The sequence below is a fragment of the Enoplosus armatus genome, chromosome 15 (genome assembly GCF_043641665.1).
Source record: "Enoplosus armatus isolate fEnoArm2 chromosome 15, fEnoArm2.hap1, whole genome shotgun sequence".
Lineage (NCBI taxonomy): Eukaryota > Metazoa > Chordata > Actinopteri > Centrarchiformes > Enoplosidae > Enoplosus > Enoplosus armatus.
In genome coordinates this window covers 9,738,417-9,755,862 of record NC_092194.1, presented here as the reverse complement: position 1 = coordinate 9,755,862, position 17,446 = coordinate 9,738,417, and the positions used below count along the sequence as shown (strand labels likewise).

General features: G+C 42.4%; 1 protein-coding gene across 1 annotated transcript; it reads left to right on the top strand.

The window, feature by feature from the left end:
• Positions 1-729: 729 nt before the first annotated feature.
• tmem63c (transmembrane protein 63C) lies at positions 730-16,599 on the top strand. Its single transcript, XM_070920245.1, has 22 exons — positions 730-948; positions 3,586-3,665; positions 5,188-5,275; positions 7,183-7,220; positions 7,980-8,122; positions 9,035-9,086; positions 9,203-9,311; positions 9,650-9,723; positions 9,889-9,969; positions 10,051-10,171; positions 10,358-10,491; positions 10,668-10,790; positions 11,941-12,094; positions 12,195-12,301; positions 12,947-13,033; positions 13,177-13,242; positions 13,341-13,503; positions 13,613-13,718; positions 14,565-14,732; positions 14,851-14,963; positions 15,050-15,124; positions 16,369-16,599. The coding sequence occupies exons 1-22, from the start codon at positions 739-741 to the stop codon at positions 16,597-16,599; spliced, it is 2,523 nt and encodes an 840-aa protein (XP_070776346.1). The 5' UTR covers positions 730-738.
• The last annotated feature ends 847 nt before the right edge of the window (positions 16,600-17,446 follow it).

Sequence of the window (17,446 nt, the reverse complement as noted above, 5' to 3'; positions counted from 1 at the left end):
TTACAGGTTATGTCTTTTTAAAGAGTCTGCAGTGCATCTGTCATCCAATCAGTTTGTCGCTTCCATGTGACGTCCCCACTTCCATTTGTCAGATAAAGAAACAGACACAGATCAATGGCTGCTAATGGACCGTGATGGTCATTAGACTGATGCCTGCAAATGCTATCATAACTGCACTCTGAGTGAGTGGCAGACACTTAAAAATGAGTCACAATTGTGTGTTGAAAAAACAGACCATTAAATCCTAATTCCATTGTTTATTACTAACACCACACACTCACTGTCTCCATTAAAATTCACAAACATCCTAATTGTCAATACAGGCTTGTTTAGGGTGAGTTGGTATTGAAAAGTTGGGCGCCATGACAACAAATGACATGACTAAGACTCAAAACTCCTGGTTAATGTGAGACTATGCAACTTTTGAGAGAAGAAAAAACACATTTTCACTCTTGTGAAATGAAAAGCTGACTTCATAGGAAGTTAAAATTATGTGAATAATCACATTTAGTCACTTATAGTCACTTTTGGCTGCTGTTTCGCAAAAACTAAAACAAAAGTATCAATGTGATTTCACTATGAATCAGTGTGTGTAAAGCCCACTGCTGGCACCTGAGCTTCAACAGGTGTATCTCAAAGCTAAATGCTAAAGAGACATAAGTCCAACAGTTGACCAATCTTAGTTAATGGACTCTCTCTTTATTTCTCTTTTTTTCCTTCAGGTATGGTCCAGTGCTGATGGCGCACTCTGAGCTGTTTGAAACGAGAGCGTCCCCTGTGGAGGGGAGAGCTGCGGAGCTGGATGTTCTGAGCTTCCTGGACTCATTTGGGGGAGAAAACAGCACTGTTGAGAGATGCTACCGCGCCCACTCCCGCAGCAGCGTCCTCCAGGGTCTACCATTTGGAGGGGTGCCCACGGTCCTTGCCATCAATGTGGTGCTCTGGATGGTACGGACTCACACACCCAGTCAATAATACACACAATGAACTCCAGAAAAGCCAAAATAAATTACCATTTGTTTGTAAATGTCGATATTAAACAGGGTTCAAATCGTTGCTCTGCCATTTTCCTATAGTCCCAAACCAGTGCAGTTGAATTTTCTAACTTATGCAGATAGAGGGACGTTAGAATAATGGCTGCAACTAACGATTGTTGTATTATTGATTACTGTTAAAGCCTATGGTAATGTCTTCGTTTTGTGGAACCCACAGTCCAAAACCAAAAGATATTCAGTTTACTATCTTAGTGTCGAAGAGAAGCAGAACATTTTCACACTTGAGAAGCTGGAAACAGTGATCCTTTTTGCCATTTTTGCTTAAAAACTAATTTTAGGCAAATCAATTAATCGACATATACTCTTTAACAGGAAGCTTGTCGTCCATCTTTTACACTCTGAATCGCTTCTTTGTATGCTGCTGCAGCGTACAGGGCCTTTGGCAACAAGGTTTCTGAATATATATCCAAAGCTGCCAACACCCTGTTGAGATATCATGAAGATCCCTGATACAAACAGACAACAAGAGGTGATACATGGTCAGAGGGCAGTTTCTGTAAAAATTACAGTTTATATATACAATGGACATCCTGTCTCAAGCACTTCACTCTGCCCTTGATGATGATAATAAAGTACAGCAGCATCAGGAGAAGAAGTGAGAAGGGCTGGACTCTCATGAATATGTGAAATCAATACAGACATTGGAAACACACACGCATGCTCATGTTTTGACTGTATATCTCCAACCTCAACCATCACTACCATGTTCCTAAATGTAATTATAATCCTGACAGTAACCCCAGTCTTGATTTTAACCCTTACCCCACGTCCTAGTGAGCCTTAAACATTGCCTTCATACTAACCTACACCAAATCCTAAATCTAAATCAGGCAAGGCCAATGTCAAGTGTATACAGTGTATTATGTATTTGGATATACATCTCCATTGGCTAATGAAAGTATAGGATGTCAAAGCTGTAGGAAATGTCAGTATTGATAGTTCCTCTCACTGTGTATAATTATGCTGATGCTTAAAGGCAAAATCTGTAATCCAAACATAAACAAAAAGCAAAAGGAGGCATAAAAGAGGTTTCAAACCTTATATATCTCTCAACTTGGCAGACAGGTGCACTCCACCTCTTGTAAACATCAGATCAGTTTGCTCATCATTAGGACTGCTACTCAGCCGGTGAAAACAGTTAGATAAGGTCTTCCTATAGTTTTATATATATAGTTATTAGTTTCATTCCTCTGCTGAGCCAGGAAGACTCTAAAAACTAACCCAAACTTTTAATTAAGCCATCGCCTTTCAAACAGTGGAGCTTTTTATTTGTCTCGGGGCTTTTGGATTTCATGATAATGTACGTAAGAACACCCACATTATATGCATGTCTTAGATATCAAGTTGCATTAAATCTGCATGTTTTAACTTCCCTTTCACATAGTACAATACATGTATACACTGTTTACAAACACAGTGTGCATATTTCTCCTTCTGTCTCCAGAAAATAATAGGCTTCTGATTTCACTTGTCAACTACCTCAGTTCCACTGTCAGGCCTTGTCAAGCTTGATCTCTGCACTGATATCACTCTCAATCTGCCACCTCCACATTTTAATTGGCTCATTTTATCGCCGCCTGGTTGTCAAGACAACACAGAGGGCTGAGCTCTGTCTCTTAATGACAAGCATGAGTCAAAACACGCTTCCCCCCAGGTGGCGGGAGCACGCCTCTGCATCAATCCCATCATCATACAGAATAAATCATCTGTGGGACATGAGGAGAGCATGCCCACGCATCAAGACCAAACAAAATAAAACAACAAGGAGGAGACGGACACCCAGAAAACAGCGAGATAATGGAGAGATTCTTATTTAAAGAGGGAGTCTGACTGCTAATGTGAGCACACGCTGATTATTCATCTACAAGCCTCGGTCGAGGATGCCCTGATTGTCTATGCACGGCTCGAGATCACTACAGAATGAATCATTCAACATTTATGGGTGCGTTCTTCTTATTAACGTGGCTGTCACCCCTGCCCACCAAACCAAATGTCTTCTAAACTCAAATGAGTAAATGATTTAATGCTGCAATTAAAATCAAACATCCATCAGCACTTTTACTCAATTTGCATTTGTCAACATTCATCCGTCATCACCCAGTTATGCTCTTGGATATTTAACCAGGGCTGTTCAGCATGAATCCACTGTTGTGTACTGTAACATATCACTGACTATGTCTTTTCACTCCATTCTGATTTTACACTTTAGCTGTCTATTTGTGGCAGAATGGAGGCTATTCAGATATTTTCTTGCTATTGACCACATCAATTCGTCATCAGTGCACAGCATGCGTTCGCATGTGCATGCTGACCTGTCTCTGGTTGTTTCCAAGACAACCACATATTACTCTAAAGAAAGAGCCATTATTTGTAGGGTTTTTATGAGAATGCAGAGAAGGGCCTCAGCTTTCAAATCAAGCAGTATGGAGAGGTTTTGGATAATATTAAGCCCAGAGCAGACGAGGACATAGAGTGTGTGTGACTGTGTAAATCAGGAGCTCTGCAGTCATGTTCTTGTTCTGTGTTACAGTTCCTGTTGCTCATCTTCTCCTGTCTGAGGAAGGCTGCATGGGATTATGGCCGCCTGGCTCTGCTGATGGAGAATGACAGGTAAATCCATCACTCGCCTGTCTCACACTGAAACTCTGATACACCCGCTGGTCTGTGAGCCATGTCAACATTTAAGATGGAGAAAGGATCCTCAGTGGGACCACTCCTGAGTCCTGATCCTGAAGCCTGCAGCTCCCTCTGCTGAGTATAAATGGAGCTGCGAAGGAAGTAAATTACTCTAAAGATCTTCTACTCTATTAATCATTTGTTGTTATTTGAGTGATAACTGCAACAGTGGCTATTTATTTATGCATTTTATGTTAAAAGTAATATGTGAAAATATGTGTTAACACAGGCCAGACCCATGCACAGTAAATGTAAACACAGAGTGGTTTGGATGGAACAATCTTCTCACTCTTTTAAAATTAAGGGTGCAACTGGCAATTATTTCCATTATTTATTAATCTAATGATTATTTTTGTCAAACATCCTGAACTACAGACGCCCCTTTAAGATATAAAATGTCAGAAAAATGGCTTTAATGCTGACACTTTTTAAATTGCTTGTTACAATCCATTTATCACAATAGAGAAAATCAGCCAATGTTTGGCATTTTCTCTTGATAAATAACTTAAAGGACACGCCTAGAGGGCTGGTGTTATTCTATATTTTCCTTATTGTCAACAAATCCCATGAAAAGATCAAAACAAACAATGCGTTAGACCGTCTCTCAATACTTTCCAACTAGATAGATAGATAGATAAGTTTCATTTTTCTAAAAAGTTAAATAATCTCCTAAAACAGCTGGGCGCTGTAGTTTTTAGCAAACGTCAAGAAAACACAAGTAAATAATGCGTTTGTGTGAAACTTTCTTCAGCTGTGGATTAACATACATTTGGTGGGTGTGAGCATAAGAATAAACTTTGGCTACACAGACAATACTTGTTATGATAATGCACTGCTGGTTTTGGTGTTTTTTTTATTGAATAGAATATCACCAAATGTGTCCTTTAAACAATTAATCAGTTATCAAAACTGTTGTACATTTCTTGCCAGTCGACCAATTGAATAATCTTTTCATCACTTATTCAGAAACCTTCAAGGTTACAAAATGAGTCAAGGTCCACCCAGCAGTCATGAGTCTGCAGCAGTTTTCCTCTGCTTGACCTGAGTCTCCTCTCCAGGGGATTGCAGGCTTGATTAGTTCTGCCTGACCGGCAGCGGCTTCATTGCACCCGAGGGCAAGCAGCATCTGTGTGTTTTGCCAAGCGATTCTCCCTCGTACTAATTCAATTATGCTGCTTAATTTGACACGCTGTTGAACTGTCAGTGGTACGGCCCACAGAGAAATATCCACAAATTCAATCATCACACTGGCTTTATTAGATTTGACCATTCTGTATGTGTTTTATGTCTTCTCCATGTACACACACACAGGGATTGAGTTCATACAGGTATTGTGGGACTGTCTGTAGCAGTTACCTTACAGATCGAGTTAAAAATGGGATGTATTGATCGTGGTCGTGTCAGGCCACAATAGATATGATGATGTGTTTCTTTGTCTATATTGTCTTCCAATTAGTCTCACATCCCTGTTTTATGGAGAACCAAGTGAGAAAGAGAAGTCTCCGTCAGAGTCCAGCCCCTCCGACTCTGAGACCAAGGACATGGTGAGTTTTTCATCAGCTCCTGAAAGCACCAAGGAACCCCTTAATAACATCTTCAGATCAATTAAAGGTACCCTGTGGATTTCATCCTAAACAAACACTGTTTTCTTTACACGCAGCCTCCCTCAACGAAACACGTTTTATGTGTCCTAAAGGTCTAACAGAAATTCTGAACGCACACCTCATAAAATATTTGCAAAGTCTATTTTATGTGTTGAAACCTGCATTGTTTACATTCTGAGTTAGCGTGAGTGTAGTCCTTTTCTGCGGCCTTACTTTAAAGCTGCGCTAATTATTTTATTAAGAATGAATCAAATAACTGTGTAATGTGAAAGGGGTCACACATAGGGAAACCACTCTGCAATTCTTTTCAGCTATATGGAGCGTTTTATCATCTTTTAGCTCATTGTTTCGGTTTAAAGCACTCAAGCTCTGCTCTCATCGACCTACTGTGGTTTCCAGCTGCAGCAGGCAACAGTTTTTAGTGAAAAAGCTCTGATAAACTCACTGAATGCCATATGTCCAAACAGCCACAGACAAAGACTAGCTAGAGGGGCATTTAACAGCAATATATATTTGATTGGTGGAGACAAGACCAGAGCTGAAAGGACAGTGAATATTGGGCTTAGAGTCATCAGGTGGACACAAACACAACTCCAAATGAATGCTAATGTTGCGCTTTGTCAGCTAGATGTGTGAATAGGCACACGTTGACATACGGCGGACGTGGCGAGAATAAGCTGTTGTAGCTAACTACGTCTGAGGTGCTACCTCTGTGTTGGTCCAAAATCCTCTCCATCTTTATGGAGAATGAAGCGCCTCACAAATATTTAGACATTTTCTCTAGATATCTTTTTGGCTTTTTCCATTGAATGCCCTTTCTTTCTTCTCCTGCCGCCTCCACAACCCGCACTGTCGCCCTGCTGCCCTCAGCTCTGTGCAGAACAAGAAACAACTTCATTCCAAATAGTGGAAAATATTCTACTACTGCTTCCTTTACTGTCAGCCAGTGCACCTCAGCACTCAGAATGGTCGTGTTCATAGCAACTGAAGCCAGGAAGGGCAATCTGAAGTGTCCGAAGACCCTTTTTATTTTGTTAGAAAGTATGCCAGTCTCTGAAATGCTCATTTCATGGCTACAAGGTAAAAGGTGATACTCACAGCAGTCGGCGGAAATGTGATGGTACATCACCTCTTGCTTGTGCACGTGCAGTATTTATGCATATGCTGGTAGAGCACATACAAACAATAAAGGGACCTGCTCATCCTAACACTGCTCTACAGCACTGCCAGTGGTGAAAACTCCACAGGGTACCTTTAATCACTACAATAGCGTAATTTGGGTAGCCAGGCAGAGCATTTGAGGAGAAGACTGACAGACTCCAGTTGTCTGTATGCTTCAAAATATAAAGGAGAAGGCATTATGGGAAATGTTGAATGTTCTCATTTATTTACAGTAATTATACAAAGTTGTCACAGTTAACTTGTCAATGATGTATCGATGTCTAAAAATGCAGCATGCTGCACTTTAATAATAAACTCCCCTTGATGGCACTGCGTCAACTGTTGTAAGAGGAAAGTTTGGATCATGACTCAGCTGGACTGTCTGTGACTCCATGACACCTGTGTGATAGACTGAGGTCACTCCCTGCATGTTTACAACGGTGTAAGAGTCAGACTGGAGTCATCGCCCCGTGCCTACACAAAGCTGAGGCTGCAGTAAACTGGTTACTGCTCCAGGCTAGACCTATTAAATCTTCATCTGTGTCACTCTGCAGACCTTATTACTATGCAAATAGGGGATGCATGCAAGTGGCCAGATGTGGTGGGCACAGGCTTGCATACATATGTTATTTATTATCTTTAATAACGAATCCATTGGATGTTTTATGATTCTCCTCTCCTTCCAGGGCTTCTGCTCGTGGCTCTCATCACTTTACCATATGAAGTAAGTACACAAAGCAGTTGCCCTTGTAATTATTTTACCCTTCTCTCATCTTAGCTTCCATTTTTTTTTATTGGCCCTCTGTCTTCAAAGCTGATGTCACCATCAAATGTAAAGTCTCGTGTTATATCTCATTTAGCAGGAAAAACAAACGAGTCTGGGCTCATGTGACCACTGGTGCCGTGGTTTTCCCGTTGACTATTTGCACTTGCTCGAGTCTGACTGCACACAACAGATTTAGGCCTGTAAAAGGCGATTTTCACGGTGCCCATGGTTTCCATAGTATTATGGTGGAGTTTGGGTGCTTCTGTTTTTAGCTCTCATGCCAGTGGCTCACCCTGGGATCCCTGGGAAAGTGCAAACCCACCCTGCAAGTTCGCAATGTGTGGGCTTCAATGAGACCAGCGTGCACCTCTTTTCTTCTTTTTTTTTTCATGCTTTTTTTTTTTTGTTCTATTTTATGATACTGGGTTTCCTGAACCTCCCGCCTGCTAACCACAGTTTCTGGCACCAAAGTAGTGGTGCCACAGTTTTACTCATGATGAGGTATAAGCTGTCAGCCCATTTGTCCTGGCAATAGACAGAGCTGCATGCATATGCTAAATTAAGATTGCACTGCTCTGATTATCATCACATCTGCATGTGTGGAAATTCCACTATTGAACAATTTGCAGCATCTCTGATTTTGTCATGTAGCATCGAGAGTTTGGGATCTCTGGGATTAAGAGATTCTGAAAGTTTCCCCTCTCTCTGTTTCTGTAGGGATGAAGAAATCCGTAGCAAATGCGGCATTGACGCCGTCACATACCTGTCCTTCCAGCGCCACATCATCCTGCTCATGACAGTGGTTTGCCTGCTGTCTTTGGCTGTAATCCTGCCGGTCAACTTTTCCGGGAACCTCCTAGGTATTTTGGTCCCTACATGATGGTCTAGCGGGCCGACTGTTTGAAAAGCCAAGGGATATCCTTAACCTCAGGAGAGACACATGGGGCACCTCGCAGGGAGAGATGCCAGGCCACACAGAGACAATCACACACATCTACACACCAAAGGATTTGTTGGTTAAATGATCAGAAACTTTAGCTTGAAACAATCTGTGGTCAAGCCAAAGTATCTTGCATAAATAAAATTAGATCAAAACTCAAAAGGTAATTTTAACTTAAAATGACCCATAAACATTTTGAAGTAAAACATACGCAAAGGCTGCATTTCATCTAATGGGAGTTGCTAGCATACCAGTGGCAATTCATCAAGCGCTTCCCTAAGCAGGATTATAGAAATAGAAAGTGCTTCATTTCCTCCTAACATACACATGTAGGTGTCAGGGCTGGGATGGTGCAGAAAATTAACTGCTAAATAGCAACAGAAATGCCTTTTGGCAGTTGTGTGCTTATTTTGTAGGAAGTGTTGAGTAAGCCATTCCCTAACAGGATGAAGGCAGGAGCCATTATGGGGTCTACGAGGAGCTGGGCTGTCCACAGAAACTTTTTTATTACTCCTGGCTGTCATCTTATGGACCAGTGTGTCACCCTATTCATTAAATAAACCAACACCCATTGACAGGCTGCCATGGCAACAGCAAACAAAGGGCGCCCAAATTAGAGCAGCAGAGTTAGGCATGACTGCGATGTTTGCATTTTGTGTGAAATGTCATTGAGACGAGAGAGATTTCATTAAACTGGACGGAAAGAGTTTTCTCTGAATAGTGGCATTGCTTCATTGTTGCCTCACCCTCCAGACAAAAGAGGAGGGGTTTCCTTTAAGTCATTTAAAAATTAAAACGTCTCGCTCTCTGTCATGTCACATTACTCCTACAGGAGACAGTCCTGAAAACTTTGGAAGAACAACACTGGCTAATGTTAGCTCAAAGTAAGTCTAACACTTCATGAATGACATCAAATCTCATGAAATAGCACAGAACCGTGAAAAAAAACAAACTATGTATATTCGTTTAAATGACAACAGTGTTTTTTTGTGCCTCACAGGGACAGCTTTCTGTGGCTCCACAGCATCTTGGCTCTGGTCTACTTCATCATCACATTGCTGTGTATGGTCCACCACTCCATACGGCTGGAGTACAGAGAGGATGAGAAGGTCTGTCACCATCACATCAATCACATTTAAAGTCAATTTCTCTAGTTTAGCATGTTAGCGCGAAACACAAACTGAGTGAATGAATGTCATTAGTTTTACAGGTATTTGCTCATTAACTAAAGTATTGTACAAACTTTTGCCCTGATGGATCACCAAAGTGATCACAATTCATCCTAAAGGCGGACGTGAATGTGTGCACCAGATTTCATGGCGATCCATCCAGTAGAGGTAGAGCCACACTGTTAGCATGGCTGATATCACTGATGGCTGAAAAAATGGCGATTTTTTGCAGTTCATTATAACATAACTACTCATGGTGGTCGCATCATGTGTTGCAGGTAGCCAGGACACTGATGATTACCTCCATACCAAGAGAGATCTCTGACCCGGGACTCATCACCAAACACTTCCAGTACACACGTTTTCTTCTCTATTTCATTGTGAAGTCAAGTTAAATCCTTTCCCTGTGTTTTCACACTCATGTCACAAGGAAGCCCTGGCCATTTTATTTTTTGCAAACACATGCACACTCTTATCACCTTCATTATGATTAAATCCTTTTTGCTCCTTTCACTAGCGAGGCCTACCCCAGCTGTACTGTCACTGATATCCGACTCTGCTTTGATGTCCACAAGCTGATGAGGCTGGACTTGGAGAGGTACAGTTGACTGCTACACACTGGAGCAACTCAGTTTGTGATCAGTGTGAGGCTCTTGTCTGAGGATGCTGTGTTTTTCAGGCGCAAGGCAATGAAAGGCAGGCTGTATTTTGCCACAAAGGCCCAAAAGGAGGGGAAGATCATGATCAAGACCCATCCGTGTGCCCAGATATTCTGCTGCGACATCTGTGGCTTTGAAAAGGTACTTTAATTGGGATTAGTAGGTGACTGCATAGCTGTGCTGCACAGAAAGTGTGTTACCACTGGATGGCACTGCAATCCAAAAGTAGGCACATGCAGCAACAAGATATCTTGCCACTGTAAATCTTTGGATCTCTGAGAGTGAAAGATGCAGTGACTAACGTGTGCTCTAACTTTTTTTCTGCAGGTGGATGCAGAACAGTACTACAGCGAGTTAGAAGAAAAGCGGACAGACGAGTTTAATGCAGAGAAGAACCGCATCTCCATGAAGAGGCTGGGCATCGCTTTTGTGACTTTCCGTGATGAGAGGATGACTGCTGTGTGAGTAAACAACAGCGTGACATCAAGGTTTTATGTCTGTCAGGTCCTGTCATCACATAAACCCTGTCACAGCAGGGAGCAACCATAAAAGTCATGGAGTGGCACAAAAAGCAGGCGTTACTGAGTGCTGACACAGACTTCTGCAGCACTTGTGAACATCTTGTTTCGCTTTCCAGCATTGTGAAGGACTACAGCCGCGTGCGCTGCCGACGCAGACCCCAGCAGTCCAGCATCACCACAGTGGTGCAGTCGCACAAATGGGGGATCAGCTACGCACCTGCTCCCAGTGACATCATCTGGTCAGTGCTGCCGTTACTGGAAATCGCATCACACAACCTCTTAAACCTAAAAGTTCCCAGTACTCTTATTTCCCCTTGATTAACCTCAAAGATGTCCACACAGACATCATACTACTTTTCTAGCACTTTAAAGAAAGGGAGATGTCCATCCAGCCATTATCTATACTGTATCTATACTGCTGTAACCTATCCCAGCATGCATTGAGAAGAAGCACGAAGAAGCACGATACACCGACAGACAACCATTCACACTCACATTCACACCTACAGTACAGCAATGTATATTAACCTAACCTGCATGTCTTTGGACTGTGGGAGGAAACTAGGAGCAAGCCCACGCAGACACATATTTCGAGTGTAATATCCAGTTTTACATGTCTTATGCATCATTTAGACACATTTCCCTGTAATTAACCCTGACATATTTGGTATCTTTGGAAACCTCTGGATCATGACTATACTTTAAACCAAAGTTCTGTTGGCTTTAATAATACTTGTCGAGGCAACATTGGCTTGTAATGTTGGACCTCAAAGAGTCTATTTATTTAGACAAGAGGTATGCATTATGCAAATTATGCATCTCACCTTTGTCGTAGTGTCTGCATTAGTATTATTATTCCTATTTCTTTTTCCATTCAACAGCAACATGTATGATGCATCAGTATGTTGTTGCTCGTGTGGAGCAGATCTCAAACACCATTTAAAGATCATTCCCTATCCATGACTGGATTACCTATAATGCATGTTTCTTATCTTGGAAAGCAAATGCAGCAGGCCCAGCAAGATTATGTAACAAATGAGTGATGCATATGTATGGGAGATTAACCAAAGAGATGGTAGCGCTCATTTGTTTGTGCTTCACGCCTGATCGGTTGCAGTGTGTTGTTGTGCGTGAATGTGACGACTGGAGCAGGTACTTTTGTTCCTTCATTAAAACTGAGCGTTGAAGTGTGCTGTTCCCAACCTGCTCTCCAGTGGAAACACGCTCACCAACTCACGTACAAGAGGCGACCGGGCCGGCTATTTCAGGCTTATGTCAATACATACAGTGCAGGCGTGTCGGGGGAGAGTAGTGTTGTTAACTGTGCTGTCTGTGATGCTGGATGACTGTGAATTGAGGCTCATTATTTTTTTCTCCCCCCGTCACCAGGGAAAACCTGTCAGTGTGTGGATCTCGCTGGTGGCTCCGCTGCGTCCTCCTCAACATCCTCCTCTTCCTGCTGCTCTTCTTCCTCACCACTCCCGCCATCATCGTCAACACAATGGACAAGTTCAACGTCACAAGGCCTGTGGAGAGTCTGCAGGTCCGAGATTTTGAGATTGAGACGAGCTGCGTGACCTTAATGCTTCATTTTAAACCGCTCTTCAGTTTCATTAATTGATCATTTTTGCCGTCCAATCCAGAGTCCAGTCATTACCCAGTTCTTCCCGACCCTCCTGCTGTGGGCGTTTTCGGTGCTCCTGCCCTTCATCGTCTACTACTCAGCCTTCTTTGAGTCCCACTGGACCAGGTACTCACCAGCCATCGGCCACCACTCTCCCCTCTCCTCTGAAATGGAAATGCCTGTCCTTTCCTTCTTCAAATGGACCCTTCATGTGTAGCTGCCTGTCTTCCTCTCAACCCTCAGCATTTAGTTTTTTTCATCTCAATTTTTTTTTTTTCTCTTTCACCCTGTTGCTCTTTTTACTCTCTCCCCTCTCTCCCTCCTTCTCCCTGTCACTCTCCCTGCACTGTTATTCTGGGCAGGTTGTCATAGCGATCTCCATGTGAGGATAATGATATGCACAGTAGTCCCCATGCGCAGAGGAGCGGCACATGGTGACTAGCAGGAGGAAGAGCAGAACAACTGTGCATAAGGAAACAACCTCACGCAGCACCTATGAGCACCCTTTCTTTACATAACCACCCCCACAAACGTGTTATGCAGGCGTGATGTGCGAAGGGCCGAATGCAAATCCACTGTTTACTGGAGTGAAAAGCGTAGATCGTGCTAATGAGCCTGTCCTGTAAATGTAGAGTCAGCTGACTTTACGTTACATTATTTCACCTTATGAATTTATCATGTCGAAGGGGCCTGTTTAGATATGATTTATAACTAAATATGCATTGCATAACGATGTTCTTATGATCCCTTGCTTTTCATTTAATGTCTCAGGTCTGGTGAAAACCAAGTAACAATGCACAAGTGTTTCTTACTGCTGGTCTTCATGGTCATCCTCCTGCCCTCACTTGGTCTGTCCAGGTATACTTACTGCAGATCTACAGACTGAAAACAAATCTATGACTTCTGCTTTTATGCTTGATTTTATGCAATTCTTCTGACTTTACTTTTCTTCTGACTTATTTTTAGCTGTATCCCCTTTTTATATTTTATTCTTTCTGTAGTCTGGACCTGTTCTTCACATGGCTCTTTGATGTCAACTTTCTGGATGAGAAGGATGTCAAATTCCAGTAAGAATACAGTTTTTGTTTAGATATATCATACCAAGAGTATTACGGCTCCCTAAAAACACATTTGACACTCAGGCTTCATTGTTTTCTTGGTGCAGGTGTGTGTTTCTTCCTGACAACGGTGCATTCTTCGTAAACTACGTGATTACATCCAGTCTGATTGGCACATCCATGGAGCTGCTTCGCATCCCAGCACTGACGGTGTATGCCCTCCGCCTCTGCTTTGCCAAGTCCCAGGCTGAGCGCATTCATGTCAAACGGGTTAGCTGAGCCTTTCATGCTCATCTCTGTGTTTTCATGTCAGGTACATTAGATCATGCTCTGTTTTAATATGTAAAATATCTTACTGTGTTTGTGTTTTCATGTGAAGAGTCAGGCCTATGAGTTCCAGTTCGGCCTGGAGTACGCCTGGACCATGTGTATCTTTGCAGTCAGTATGACCTACAGCATCACGTGTCCCATTATTACGCCCTTTGGTGAGCAACATACAGCGACCCTCCTTTATCCTCCATGTACCTCCTCCTTCCCACCTTCTGTCTTTCTCCTCCATGCCATCACCTCTTAGTCTTGCATGGGTATGTGTTGTCTCTCCTCATACTGTGACCTCACTCTCCTCTGCTGCCTGCCAGTCCGATGCCGACTGTGTGAATTTGCTGCTGTAGTCCCAGACACCCAGACACAGTGAGTTGCGAGCCAGACGCCCACTCTGCTCCTGTCTCTGCCCAGAGCTCTCCAAGCGTCTATTTACTTCAGTCCTCAGTCCGAACAGGCCCTTTCATGCATACTACCCTGCTGTTCTGTGCATTTTACCTATGGTGGTTTGTGCAGATTGGCATTTTAGTCCTACAAACATTTTTCTGAGGCACGGCTGAGTTAAACCTCATCAGGTGGAATCACAAAGAAGCAACACAAGATTTCATTTAACTTCAAAACCTGAGGGCCAAAATATTAATTTGAAAGATTGCTTGAAAAATGCTTGTTTTTAAGACATATTCTCACATTTGTTTTAATCAGGTCACGCTGTAGCCATGTCACAATAATTTAATAGCACATTGATCATTGCATTAAACGTATATATTCAGTGTTTGAGGCCTTAAAATAGCCTTATGTGTGGGGCTTGGTGAATGGTTGGGAGGTTGGAAAGAACAAAATATAAAATAGCACTATAATGTCAGAAGACCATACCAGGATTTAAGGTCTTTCTGCCTTAAATCAACTATACTGCCCTCCAAATTTCAAAGATTGATTAGACTGATCAGCCAGTGTGTGTGTGTGTGTGTGTGTGTGTGTGTGTGTGTGTGTGTTTTATTGTACCCCTCTAGGTCTGCTCTATGTGATCCTGAAGCACATGGTTGACCGATACAACATCTACTATGCATACGTTCCCACCAAACTCAACCAGCGGATCCACAGAGCAGCCATCAGCCAGGTCATCGTGGCTCCCATCCTCTGCATGTTCTGGCTGCTCTTCTTCTCTATGCTCAGATTAGGTACCTTACCACGTCCATTTCTACGCTGTTACAGTTTCTGTAACCGCCTCTGTTCTGTGAGTGCACATTATAACATTGTGACATTGTAATTTCTTGCAATCTCCCCTTACTGTCACAGGTCCAATGCATGCCATCACCCTCTTCACCTTAGTGTCCCTGCTCTCCTCTATTGCCTTTTCCCTCTTCCGCTTGTGCCTTAGGAAGCAACCAGACAAGTCAACGAGCTACCAGGTCAGCTACGCCATAACTCACTGAGATTAAGTTCAGCTGAAGATGCACCAATACTGAATGAATGCTGTGCTTTTTCTTTGTGTCAGATGTCTGATCAGCCAGCAGAGGGGACGTTCACTGATGCAGACAGGAGTACTGTAACATCTACCACTGCCTCCAGTGTAAAATATCACATCTTATCCTATTAGCCTGACAATACACCATTAAAACAGGATCATATTAGTATTTTTGCATGTTTTATTTATTCAAATTCACATATACATTTCATGAGTGCTGAAAAATTTACAAAGCATCTTATATTATTTGTCCTACCTTTCTAGCAGCCAAAACTGCCACAGACTTGAAACTTGACACATCAGGCTCAGTTTTATTTGTGTAAAAGTTACATCGGGTTTTATTGCTGAAGGAGTTTTCCAGGCTGGTGCATTTACTGTAAGTGCTGGTGGGAAGCTCTGACAGCAGAGATTTGGGCTGCTGAGCAGTGTTGCATTTATGAGCAATGGTGTCAGAGAATAAACCCCAGAAGACAAACAATAAACAAAAAAACATGAATGTTATGATTTGGAATTTGGCAGCGTCGCTCAAGTCTTTAAATGGACATCAAAACCACACTCATAAACTATGGTATGTTTGGGAAAATGGTTGGAAATAGTATATGTGATTTGTAATGAATGGGTTAAAACATGCAAAACAACCCTTATGCAGTGGTGAAGAATAACTTATACTATACTATACTTAAGAATAGTTATGAGGTACTTGTAGTTTTCTTGAGTATTTCCATACTACTCCACTACATTACAGAGGAAAATATTGTACTTTTTAAATATAAACCATATGATCTTCTTGTAAAGTATTTGTTATATACGACCCAACAGAAGTAAATTTAGAAAAACCTCCAATATCCAATAATATTATGTATACAATTAACACATTTTCTGCATAATGAACACTTTTACTTTTAAAGTGCATTTTTCGACCAATACTTGTACTGTACTTATGAATGCAGGACTTTTACTTGTCATAGAGTATTTTTACAATGTAGTACAGTATTTGTACTTTTACTTAAAAAAAAGAACCTGAATACTTCTTCCACCACTGAGTTAAAACGTGTATGACCTGTTTGACCCCTCAAAACATATAGGTTATACTGTCTCCAAAAACTGGATTTATCATTTTTGCCATTTACTTTAATTATTAGACTGGATCAGATCCTTGGTGCAGACTTTGCAGATATTATATTGCACTGACTGTGTACAATACAATAATAATGATACATATACACATTTATAGATATTTAAATCTTAATTGTAGGGTGGGAACACAAACTCAAGTTTACAACCATACTTTCATCTCATACGCTCCCTGTGACACGATCATAAACTACATGTTGATCTTCCTCCCTCAGCTGTTTGTGGCGTCCGTGCTGCTGGAGCCAGAGCTGGCTTTGACTCCCATGCCCTCCCCGGCCCACCACAGCTACGGCGCCATGGCCAGCTCCCAGAGTTCAAGCCACGGCCCGGCGGAGGAAGAGGAGTGCGAGGAAGACCACACCCATACCCATGAGACTGAGCTCCAAGACCCCCCAGACCCCTACTGCTCCAGCCCACTCATGGACAGCCCCGTGAGCTACCAGTAACACCAAATCCCCCAAGCTGATTCCTCGTGTCCTTCACCTGGGGAACACAGATTGCTAAATGCCGCAATGCTGCGTTTTCGCCACTGACCTCAGACTCCAACTTAGCTGCCTCGGACCCTGAAACTAGACTGGGCTTGTTAGAAAGGATGAAGAACCTGAAGAGCAAAGAAGCTTAAGAATGTAGGAGCATGATCCATGTAAACACCACTATAAATATAAAGACAGCAGTTTGCCAAAACATCTCCTGAACCTGTCTTATGGACACTAATGTCAGTCTCGACAGAAGATTGATCCACCCTAAATGTACAGATTATTTTAGTTAAACTATTGGATGCTCCATGACAGGGACTCCATCATCTTCTATGGCTTCTATTTGCAAGTTAAAAGGTTAAAAGTAATGAAAGTGACTGGGGTGGAATTGCCTTTGGGATGCTATCAGAGATACTCCATGTCCATGCTGTGTCACTTGGACATAAGTGGAGGTGAAAGTTCCCATCAGAGTGGGTGGTGTGAGCAGGCTTGCCCCGACAGACTGACAGAGTGGTCTGGGCATGGGTGATATCTGGTTCCTCAGCAGAGCAGAGCTCGGGGAGGCAGAGGGTGAGGGCAGCTAGTTGTGAAGCCATCTGCAGTGAGAGAGCAGACAGACGGAGGGCCAAATGTAACTTAGAGATGTACTGTAATATATGTACACTCTCTCCAAGGAGGCACAAGCAGCTTGACTGTACCTGAAGCTTGTTGTAACTATTATCAATTTAAGGTTGCTATTTTTTGCTACAGTATTTTTGGTGTCATTGATATTGTGCTTTGGGTTGGGGGCAGGGGGGGCACTGGAGATTGGTCAAGG

What these genes read in the sequence shown, in the direction of transcription:
- tmem63c (XM_070920245.1), top strand. Translation starts at nt 739, where the DNA reads ATGGCGCACTCTGAGCTGTTTGAAACGAGAGCGTCCCCTGTGGAGGGG. An exon ending in TCAATGTGGTGCTCTGGATG is followed by an intron (nt 949 to 3,585) that starts GTACGGACTCAC and finishes TCTGTGTTACAG; the next exon opens with TTCCTGTTGCTCATCTTCTC. An exon ending in ACAAGTCAACGAGCTACCAG is followed by an intron (nt 14,964 to 15,049) that starts GTCAGCTACGCC and finishes TCTTTGTGTCAG; the next exon opens with ATGTCTGATCAGCCAGCAGA.